Here is a 12,406-nt window from a genome sequence, read left to right on the forward strand (position 1 = left end):
TTTCACAAGTATCAAATCTCGGTATTTAGCATTATAAGCCATCGTACTTATCGCTAAGCCAATGGGGGGCTCAACTGGTGTGTTGGAATAAATGCTTTTATTATCACAACAAGCATTTATACAAGTTATTTGTAAGACCCTTGAGAATACTCAGCACAAGCTTGGCTATTTGAACAGTTAAACAGATACCACATACACATCAAATACCCCCTTGAGTGATAATATTAATTCAGTTTTAAAAAACACCATGCAACCATTCAAACTTATGAAAATATATTTCTTTTTTAAACATATTGTGTAAACTCATTCTTAGTGTTTCACTAATGTTATTACATTTTCTAGAATTTTTTTTTTGGTACTTTGCATTGAAGAAAGCAGCATACAGTCATCCATCCTTAGAAAACATGCCATGATGGAGGATGGTGGCAAATAACCATCATTAGGACTTGAGTTTAGTGGAAATCAATAAAAAAAAATTCTAATAAACACATTTAAAATTAATTCATCAAAATGCTTTGCCTAATTTTTATATGGCCACAAAAAGTTGAGATTCACATTTCATGCAAATTGTATATTGATTATTACTTGCATAAACAAACAGTCTATAAGGTTTATCTGGAGTTTCAGAAATTGGCTTTTTTTTTTATATCCCAAGTTAGTCTATTTTCAGATTTGGAAAACACTGGCCCTAGTAATGACAAGATATAAATAAATAGAAATGAAATATTAGTTTTAAATGTAGTACTTTTTTTTATTTAATTTAGACAATCCAGTTCTTTCTAGTGGAACTTAAAAAAATAAATAAACAGTAAGGATATATTTTGATCAAAGACCGGATTTTGATTTACACCTATTTGGTTATTTATTTAAGCATGGTCAACTCTGTTAAAGATGAAAACTCAGAATGTTTAAAAACAATAATAATAGAAATTGTGTAGTTGAAAATATTTGACAATTGTATTAATGACCTGGACCAAATCGCATCAAGTCATTTAAAAAAAACGTTTTTTAATTATTTGTACACAGTTTTTAACCCCAGAAAATTAAACAATTAAAAACTACGTTACAAATATCATAACTCTGAATGAAATCTAGTAAATCCAGTGTTAAAAACAGAAAATTCAACGTCTATCTTGTTAAAATTAAGCCATTACAATTCCCCACCTGTGACGTGAACTAAAAGCTTGAGAGTAAATATTTGTATCTTAGAAACGAACAGAATTTCTAAGTAATTTATAAATTTATACAAAACATGAAATATAATCCTTTGTACAGAATTAAAACCTAATTGAAAATCAATTGCTCCACATAAAGTTAACTCCTAAAGCGATATTTCAAATCAAAAGCACCATGAAAAGATATTACTAGAAAAACATGGTCCATTATTAAATCTGTATATGTAAAGTTACATAATTTTATCAGAAATCTTAAAATTCAAATCTAAAACCACAATTTATTTACAAATTAATTTTTCTAAAATAGCACAGATGTTCACTAGATAAAAATTATGTATATTTTATCGCTGTTATCAAAAGCTATTTTTAGCCTTCTGCATAATGATTTTATGGAATTCCTCATTTTTTGAAGATCCTGGTCCAAATATATTAACCCCGTATGTAATTCTCTTATAAAAATACAAATCTTTACTCTGAAGAAAAAATAAATATTATAGCATTAAAAAAAAAACACTTCGTCAGTGAACTATAAAGACGTGAAGGTTTTTGCAGAAGTAAAAGGTTGAAATGATTAAATTTGTTTCATCTTGTTGATTTTAATTGTCTAATCCATATCTTCGTAGTGATGTCTCTTAGTTACGGGTTCTTCATTCAGATCTGTACTGGTAGAATTTTGCTGAAAGTTTTCCGGACATACAATCTCAGCTGGGATGTTCCATCTAAAGATCACAAACAAGTTTTCTCACATCAACTCCTTAATAGATATCAACGAAACTATATCTTAAAATTTCAAACTTTATTAGAAACTGTAGGTGATCGTGCTTTTGTTTAACATATATCTTGATCAGTTTGTTCTTAATTAGATTATCTTTTATTACAGAGAGTAGAAACTCGAGCGATTTCAATTTATCTAAAGAAATTTTAAGATAGGCACTGAATTTTAACGTAAAAGTTACGGTGAAAACCACATTTTTTGTCTCCTTCTAAAATGACATATGTGACTGTAGTGTATGTATTCACTGTTATTTCTCAGAATGTTAACCACAGAAAAAATTTATTTCCTCTTAATAAAATGAAGTATTAAAATTGTAAAATAAGAAGCTTGCATAATAAACCAATCTCCTTGAACACACTAATTTATATATTTGTGAATAGTAATAAAACTGCCATAAATTTAATGATAAATTTCTAAACTTCTGAATTTGTTTTTCATATAAAGAATTGAATCTGTCTTGGTTTACTTTAAGCTAGGTATTCTTCTTTTACACGGAACAGATCTGAGTAATTTATTTTACGCACTAACATTATTTTCACACTAATACTTTACGTATTCTCATCACTTCCAAAATTTGCCCAGTTAGGTTCATCAATTTAAGATATGTTTGTGATATGCCAAAGATATTCCTCTAATACGAGTAAATTGTCTTTAGTTGTATCTACTTATTACCTCTCATCTGCACCTGCCGTATTCAATACAATTACCTTTCCGTGGAAAGTAGCCCGGCCCTCTTACAACATCGTTTCTCTCCTTTACTTATGGCTGTGAGCACTTTATCAAGAGCACTCCCAAAGTGACGAGAATTTTCCACGGTAAAACAGAGCGGTGGTGAGAGAACAAGCACATTCATGTTTTCACCCTGAAGTGCTACAACGATACGTTCAGCTGTCATTCTACAGAAACAGAATAAAACACAACTGAACATGCTTCTGTTTTATTCTACTGTACAATAAACAGTTTTGTGACGAATAATGCAGACTTTTTATGTGGAGACAACACAGGTTCGAAAGGTAATGATCTGCCCACCTTCAAGTTGAATATCCTGAAACTGATTAAGCAGCTGTTTCTGTTCTTTAAAACAAACTTAGAAAATAGTTTAACCCGACGTTAATATTGTATTTTGGGATCGTAACCCTGAAAGTATAATTTTATAAATACAATATATTGCGGTATGAAATTTTTAACCTTACCTTTTAATTGTGGTGTATTGTTTTATTATTTTTAATCCACCTTGTGAATATTCACTGTTAAGGTTTACTAAATTGTGACAACTGATGTTAAAGCTGTGGACTGAGGTGAACTTCTGGAACAATTTTATACCAGTACCCAGTTTTCCTGAAAGGTGAGAATGTCATTACATACCCTCCCCCCTTCATTTATAAAGTTGTTTCATAGATCATCAGCATAGTAAGAATCATAAAAAACAAACTGCTATAGAAAACTATAGTTACTGCTTATAAATTAGTACAAAAAAATGTTGTCATTGTTCAGTACTGCTTCTAAGTGTGTTTGCCAATACTGCTTCTAAGAGTGTTTGCCAGTACTGCTTCTAAGAGTGTTTGCCAGTACTGCTTCTAAGAGTGTTTGCCAGTACTGCTTCTAAGTGTGTTTGTCAGTACGGCTTCTAAGAGTGTTTGCCAGTACTGCTTCTAAGTGTGTTTGCCAGCACTGCTTCTAAGTGTGTTTGCCAGTACTGCTTCTAAGTGTGTTTGGCAGTACTGCTTCTAAGAGTGTTTGCCAGTACTGCTTCTAAGAGTGTTTGCCAGTACTGCTTCTAAGAGTGTTTGCCAGTACTGCTTCTAAGAGTGTTTGCCAGTACTGCTTCTAAGAGTGTTTGCCAGTACTGCTTCTAAGAGTGTTTGCCAGTACTGCTTCTAAGAGTGTTTGCCAGTACTGCTTCTAAGAGTGTTTGCCAGTACTGCTTCTAAGAGTGTTTGCCAGTACTGCTTCGGAATGTTATTAACTGGTTTTATCAGTATATGTTATATATTCATGGTAGATTAGGGATGTTAATGACTGGTTATATCAATGTTATATTTTCACAGGGGATTGGGAATGTTAATTGGAGTTGAATTTGTCAGTGATCAAGCATTTAGGAAACCCGACTCAAGTTTAGCTGCAGACGTGTGTGAACGGTAAGTTTTAGGTAATTCAGTTAATATTGAGAGTTAAGTATTTTTCTGTATTTAATATCTGTGATTTTTTATCACCTTTATTTTTAATATCATATGCATATAACTAAAGTATTATTAGAACATTTTGGGCAAAAACATAGAGTAATAAGAAGTAAGAACAGTATTATTCCACAGCCAGGAATTTGTTTTAGCTGGTTAATCCACCGTGAATATATAACATATACCGATTTAACTAGTCAATAACATTGCTAATCAACTGTGAATATATAACATATATATATACTGATAACTGGTCACTAACACTCCTAATCCACCGTGAATATATAACATATACTGATATAACCAGTTACTAACATTCCTAATCCACCATGAATATATAACATATAATAACATTCCTAATCCACTGTGAATATACAACATATATGGATATAACCAGTCACTAACATTCCTAATCCACTGTGAATATATAACATATACTGATATAACCAGTTACTAATATTCCTAATCCACCGTGAATATATAACATATACCGATGGCCAGTTAATAACATTCCTAATCCACCGTGAATATATAACATATACCGATGGCCAGTTAATAACAATCCTAATCCACCGTGAATATACAACATATATGGATATAACCAGTCACTAACATTCCTAATCCACCGTGAATATATAACATATACTGATATAACCAGTTACTAACATCCCTAATCTACCATGAATATATAACATATACTGATGGCTAGTTAATAACATTCCTAATCCACCGTGAATATATAACATATACCGATGGCCAGTTAATAACATTCCTAATCCACCGTGAATATACAACATATATGGATATAACCAGTCACTAACATCCCTAATCTACCATGAATATATAACATATACTGATGGCTAGTTAATAACATTCCTAATCCACCGTGAATATATAACATATACCGATGGCCAGTTAATAACATTCCTAATCCACCGTGAATATACAACATATATGGATATAACCAGTCACTAACATTCCTAATCCACCGTGAATATATAACATATACTGATATAACCAGTTACTAACATCCCTAATCTACCATGAATATATAACATATATGGATATAACCAGTCACTAATATTAGGAAATACAGATTTCACATCATTAATTACAGCAGGTTTAAATTAGCATATGGGCTAAACACTTCAAAGAAGTTTTATACTGGATGAAGTGACAACCAGCAGCTATTCCAGGAATTGTGATTTAAATGTCAAATGCTCTACATTACATTCAGAAAGAAGCTCGAAACCAAATGAAGCAGACTAAAGTATCAGACTTTTTTAAGTAAATAAGTGAACATGAGTGTGCTTTGTTTCTGAAATATTGTAAAGTTTGTATTCATATTTTATCTTATATTATTGCATCTTATTTTACCTTATCAATGTTCTTTTCATATATATTTTCCCTATGTAAATAAAGTTATTTAATTGATTGCTTTAGTAGTCTGTTGAATCTGTAGTTATTCAGCACGAGTGCCTTCTTGACAAGTTGTTATAACACTGCCCCACCTATAGCAGTCTCGAGTGCACATGGCTCCCAATGGTATTGTTATAATGAAGCAGTACTGTATATCAATCACAGCTGCAAAACATGAAACAAGATACAATCTTACAATTATAATGATAGTGTATTACTGCTATGAAATAGTGAAATACATAAACAAAACTAAATAATCCTCCTTGATAGATTTTTGTTTTCTCTACAAATCTGTGTTATGACTTTTTTACTTCTTTAAGAGTGTGTTATTTTCTCTAAGAGTTTGTGTTATGATTATTTTCTTCTTCACAAGTTTGTGTTATGATTATTTTCTTGTCTAAGAGTTTTTGTGTTGTGATTTGTTTCAGCTCTAAGAGTTTTTGTGATTTTTTTTCCATCATTACTATTTTCTGAAGGTGATTTTATCATCCACTTGCAGCTAATGGTGCTTTATATATTTCTATTTTAAATATGTGTGTATATATTCTTATCTTTAAAATACAGTAAAAACTTCCTTTCGTAAGTTAATCACAGGTTACTTGAACTGGTTAGTTATAATAATCAATTCTTTGATTTTACATCTGTATTTTTACAGAGAACAGTCACATCCTGCTGCTTTTGATTTGTTTCTCTGAAATGTTCATATAAAATAGCGATACTTTGTTCCTTATTTCTTTTCTATTCATCCAAACCAAGGTTTCAAATCTCACATTTAAACTCCATTCTGTTAACTACCCAAATGTGACATAGAAAAAAAAAGTTTTCCCCAGTAAAATGAAGAAATACTTTTAAACTGAATGATGTCTCTATAGCTGTATATATTTGTGGGGTATAAGATACATCTTAAACAATGGTCAAAAATATCTTAACCACAAATAATTTCTCAGACAATGCATTTAACTACAGCTCCTATAAAATTTTGTACAAAATTATTTTTGCCAAAACTAGGTAACAAGTATTAATTTTTGTAATCAAACATTTACAGAGACAAGAATGTGAAAGTTTTAAATAGAATAAGACACCACAAGTGTATCACCCTGTAAAGCTTTGAATTTACTACTACTGCTGGGGAAGATTAATATTAACAATACAACTTAATTATTATATAGAACATCTGACCTTTTCGTATCTAAATATTTACATTTAGGCTCTGTTTGTTTTGTGTGTCATAACTAACTTACCATGAAAAATTGTTTACACCTGTACAAACACTGGAAATAACTTCATTTGGTGTATTTACACAATTGGCTAGAGTAAAGATAATATTTAGATTCAACACACATTGTTTACACAAAGTTTTGTGCATTTTTCTTATATGTAGGTAATATAATTTATTTATCCAAAAATGTTAATACATAACTGGAAACAACCATACATCATGTTGTTTTTAATGTAGTCATTACTTTGAAAATGTAAAGAAATAATATCAACTGGCAGGTGAAACCTTAGAGAGTTTACAAACATCAATATCTAGTTGTAGGTTCATCAGATTACTACATGTAGTTTGATATTATAAAACCAAACAAATTATTTTGGATATCACACTTGTATATCCTTTTTTTGGCTACTCTTTTACTATATTTCATACCTGATGTCTCCTATACAGGTATGTCTTGTCTTTAACTTTTTCAGCTCCTCCATTAAACACTGGCCAACACATTTAGCAGCTAGCATCAGCTTTTCATTGTACATTACATCTAACACAGCACTTCCAATAGCACAAGACACAGGGTTGCCACCAAACTGTAAAATGTATGGAAAATTTCACAAGTTTTAAAACCCATACAACAGGCTGAAGTACAATAACAGATATGAAATTCAGGCTGTATTAACTGTTAACTGGTTGCCAACAAACTGTTTATAGAAAATTACACAAGTTTTAAAACCCACACAACAGGCTGAAGTACAATAACAGATATGAAATTCAGGCTGTATTGACTGTTAACTGGTTGCCAACGAACTGTTTATAGAAAATTACACAAGTTTTAAAACCCACACAACAGGCTGAAGTACAATGACAGATATGAAATTCAGGCTGTATTAACTGTTAACTGGTTGCCAATGAACTGTTTATAGAAAATTACACAAGTTTTAAAACCCACACAACAGGCTGAAGTACAATAACAGATATGAAATTCAGGCTGTATTAACTGTTAACTGGTTGCCAACAAACTGTTTATAGAAAATTACACAAGTTTTAAAACCCACACAACAGGCTGAAGTACAATGACAGATATGAAATTCAGGCTGTATTAACTATTAACCTTTTATTTACGTGCAACTTCTCATCTGTAAAACATTGATCAAACTGGATTCTGAAACAAGTGCTGTTTAACTATAGTTAATTTTAATCAAATACATTTAAATGTACTGTACTATCCTAATGGTCAGAAACATCATAGCCTTTATAGCATCTTAGATATTTTTTTCAGTTATTTTTTTACTGAAGTACAGTACTTTAAGTCAACTGATAAATTAGTGCCTTTAACTCAAGATTACAACTGCATATTAACATTTTATTAGTTTCATTGTTGTCATGCTTAATAGCTTATACAACCACCTAATTCTCGTCATTAATTAGTAACTATTTTATTATTATCAATTAGTAATTTATTTATTTAAACCCTCTAGTGGCTCAGTAGTAAGTCTGAGGACTTATAATGCTAAAAATTAAGTTTCGATACCCACTAGAGCAGAGCACAGATAGCCCATTGTGTAGCTCTATGCTTAACAACAAATGATTTACTTAAATAATAATAATTAAATATTAGAATAGTTACTCATTAATAATTATAATTAGGTGATCATATAGGCTACTAACCATGACAACAACGGGTATTTGAACACAATGATCTTACTTACTTTACTCAGTTTCTTCTTCCAGTATTAGCACTCTTTTCAAGAAGCTACATACTGAACAATTTTGATCCATTGCAATTATTATTATACTATGTTTAATATTAAAATAAAACAATAAATTCAGAGGGTTTGGTTGTACAAAATTCTTGCTTATGACACATGCAGGAAAATATATGGCACATACAGATAAAGCAACTCTTGTTAGACTTAACCTAAATCAACTCTTGTTAGACTTAACGTAAACAATTCTTGTTAGACTTAACATACATCAATTCTTGTTAGACTTAACCTAAATCAACTCTTGTTAGACTTAACCTAAATCAATTCTTGTCAGACTTAACTTAAACAATTCTTGTCAGACTTAAGATAAATCAACTCTTGTTAGACTTAACCTAAATCAACTCTTGTTAGACTTAACGTAAACAATTCTTGTTAGACTTAACGTAAACAATTCTTGTTAGACTTAACGTAAACAATTCTTGTTAGACTTAAGATAAATCAACTCTTGTTAGACTTAACATACATCAATTCTTGTTAGACTTAACCTAAATCAACTCTTGTTAGATTTAACGTAAACAATTCTTATTAGACTTATCATAAATCAATTCTTGTTAAACTTATCATAAATTAACACTTATTATATTAAACATAAACAATTCTTGTTAGACTTAACATTAATCAGCTTTAACTTCATTCCTTAATAAAGTGTACAAAGAGATGTTTGAAACCTCCAACAACTTAATGATTAGTATTCTGCTTACAATACACCATAAAGTCAAACACGTACTTACAATTTACTTTGCTGTATTACCCTCCACAACTTTAACATGCTGAGAGTTGGACAACCACTATACGAGACTCGGCAAGACACCCAGATTAACTAAGTAAACCTGATTTTCTTTTCCTTGCAGAAATGTTTTGTCATATATGAATCTGAAGAACTCGTGAATTTGTATCTCAAAACATTTATCTGGATTCCTTGAGGGTTGTAGCATTAATAACCAATTCTGTCGTACACATATGATTTAAATAGAAAAGTAATACTATTTTATTATTTCTTAAAATTTCATTTTGGATCATTTTTTTCATACACACACACAACATTCACAATTCTAACCTAAGCATGCTGTCGATCATATGCTATTCTATTTTTCAAATGCCTAAAAAAAAATGACCAAAATAAATACACATGCCTTTACTTTTTTTTATATATTACTAATACTCAAAAGTTGTCAAAAAAACTTACAGATGAGACAAAATCTGTTAATTTATCTCCTATTTCTCTCGTGGTGAAAACCGCTGCCATTGGATGTCCATTTCCTAATGGTCTTCCAACTGTTACAATGTCTGGTACAACATCTTTAATTGATAAAAAAATGAATCTTTTAAATTATTTTATGACTTCCTATATGTTCAGGTTCAATTAGTGGAAGCAGATTAATTTTATTATTGATTTAATTAACAGATCTGACGTGTGGATTTTAAAAAAAGTTTGATCACAGTAAAATAATTAAAAATCCCCTTAGTATTAGACATAATATTCTCTCAAAATTTCTGTTCATCTGTAACTTCAATACAGTTACATGTCTGGGTTCTATGACTGAAAAAAACAAGTCATTCAACACATTTTCTCAACTACCACAAACTTGAGAGTTCAGATTATCTTTCATTTCTAGCCTCAAAATAGGAACACTGATCCATTACATGCTCTATACAATCACCTGTTGTATTTTGCTTATGACAGAAATATATATTTTAATAAAATCTTATGCTCTATAAATTTAACTAAACCATTGCTTCTCGTCAGTCAATGTTAATGCAAGCTAAACTTCAAGTTTGCCATCTCATGTTAGCCAATTTAAATAGTAAATAATGACAAACAAGATTCAATCTGAAAGTAAAATACAGACATGTGAAGACTCACTAAATCTATAGAATCAATAAAATATGTTAATTTTTGGGTGAAAATATTAGGCACAGTAATTAGTTCTTGCATAAAATTTACTCTGAAACATTTAGTTCAGTAAGCAATACATACTTTATCCATGCATTCAACTTAGGGTTAGACTCAAAAGAAAATACCTATTATATCATCTTATAACTTTGGTCGTAAGAATAAAACCTAGTCTTTAGAACCACTGTATAAATGTGAAAAACATACACATATATATATTTCTTTGTAAACTACTCACATTTCAATTGATTAAGTATTTTAAATAATAATTACCACAGCTTTAATATGGATAAAGTTATCAGAAGATACAGACAAAATTTAAGTTGGAAGTTTGATTCAACTTTATACCTTTCTGAATATATGTAAATAATCAAAGCATGTTTGATGGCACATTTTCAATACCACTATAAAAGTGTGTATATATAACAGGAGGGATCAGAAATGTTTTTTTGAATGCCACGTAGATGGTTATAATATTCATTCCCTGTACTTTACTAAAGACTTCCCTAACATATTTGAGTGGCAAATAAAAAAATATTCTGTTAATATCTTACGAGCAGCCAAGGATGAAAAGAACATCCTTTAATACATCTGCATATCAAAATATATCCTACACTGCTGTAAAAAAAATATTTAAATCTACTTTACCATGTGACTGAAAAGCCCAAAAATGTTCCCCTGTGCGTGAAAGACCACTCTGAACTTCATCAGCAATGCAAACACCTCCTATCCCACGAATATAGCTATAGAATATAAGAGGTATCATGAGAGAAGGTTTGATCACAGTCAAAAGTGATGAGCTATAAATAGTTAACAGCAAAATAAAAGGTTATTAACCTCCTTGCCTAAGTGCAGTTTATTATCAACACTTTGAATAATATTAAAGGTGATAATTGACTCATTTCTTCTTCGATACGAACATATTGGTTAGAATTTGCAGATTGACACAAGACATTTTATTAAAATTCACTGTGTTACACTTTGCAATTAAATTACAAATGTGTTGTGTTCTAAGTCTAGGTCAACTGAAATGCATTAATGTCTTTGAGGTCATTCTGATCCTTATACATTAATTTTACACAAGACTATAAGGATACATCAGTCATAAAGATATTTACTTCATTTGCTTAAATATTTCACCACTTGCAATCCCCAAATTCAACATGCATTCTCCAAAGCTCCAGAAAGCTCTTACTTCAATGTATGTAATGCATAGTAGTCATCCTCAGATGACATTTATGAAACTGAGATTTTCTAGCACAAAAATTTTAATTTCTTTTCTACTGAAGAACAAGGTATTGTGTTGATGTCTATTATTTAGTGAATACTTTTAGTCACAGATCATTAACATCAAAGACTTTGCTAAACAAAAAAAAATCAAGATGATGATATGGATGTTAGATTTAATTAAAGTATTCCTTACAAACAAACTTCAAATATTAGTTAATCCATTTTACATTAATATCTTAGAACACATAAAGAATGATCCTAACAATCTATAACACGACCCAATAGTAACTTTTTCAAGTGTTTTTGAAAAAGTGATACAGATCAAAAATTGAACCAACTTTCGATAATTAACGGATTTCAAGATGGTAGCAGCAAGAGTATGATAGAATGACACAGCTAAGGGTACTGTTATAATGTATTCCACCACTGGGTAGATTCTATTGAATGATTTGGTGAAAATGATGTGAAGTCCAGTCCATTTAACAATAAAGAATCAGTTTGTTTCTTCTATAAATAATATGCTACAGGGTATGTTCACTATAACACAAGTTATAGGCCTAAGTTCACAAACAATGTTTTCACTTTCAACTGAAACAGTAATGTTACCTACACTTAACTGACAAATATTAGGTCATCAAGAAATTAATGTCGTTTTTTTTTAGATGTAAAAACCAAAATAACTTGTATATCAAACAAAACATTTATTAAATGAAATGGTCTCCATTCTTATTGATGATGCTTTTCCATCTTACAATCA

General features: G+C 30.3%; 1 protein-coding gene and 1 long non-coding RNA gene across 5 annotated transcripts in view; both read right to left on the reverse strand.

Moving 5' to 3' along the window:
• Window positions 1–837: 837 nt before the first annotated feature.
• LOC111085659 lies at window positions 838–2,845 on the reverse strand. The gene is made up of 2 exons (XR_002610471.1): window positions 2,658–2,845; window positions 838–1,894 (listed from the first exon to the last, which is right to left on the reverse strand). It is a non-coding gene; the product is annotated as an uncharacterized LOC111085659 (long non-coding RNA).
• A 2,664-nt stretch (window positions 2,846–5,509) lies between these two features.
• The window catches only part of LOC106458945 (ethanolamine-phosphate phospho-lyase-like), a 29,626-nt gene continuing 22,729 nt past the window's right edge, over window positions 5,510–12,406 (reverse strand). For all 4 annotated transcript variants that reach the window (XM_022385314.1, XM_022385312.1, XM_022385311.1 and 1 more), the window contains exons 9-12: window positions 11,068–11,162; window positions 9,712–9,824; window positions 7,195–7,349; window positions 5,510–5,711 (exon numbers count right to left, since the gene is read on the reverse strand). In XM_022385314.1, coding sequence (XP_022241022.1) covers window positions 5,702–5,711; window positions 7,195–7,349; window positions 9,712–9,824; window positions 11,068–11,162 — 373 coding nt within the window. In that variant the 3' untranslated portion in view covers window positions 5,510–5,701. The remainder of the gene's footprint in view (window positions 5,712–7,194; window positions 7,350–9,711; window positions 9,825–11,067; window positions 11,163–12,406) is intronic.

The sequence above is a fragment of the Limulus polyphemus genome, unplaced genomic scaffold (genome assembly GCF_000517525.1).
Source record: "Limulus polyphemus unplaced genomic scaffold, Limulus_polyphemus-2.1.2 Scaffold536, whole genome shotgun sequence".
In the NCBI taxonomy this organism is placed as follows: Eukaryota; Metazoa; Arthropoda; class Merostomata; order Xiphosura; family Limulidae; genus Limulus; species Limulus polyphemus.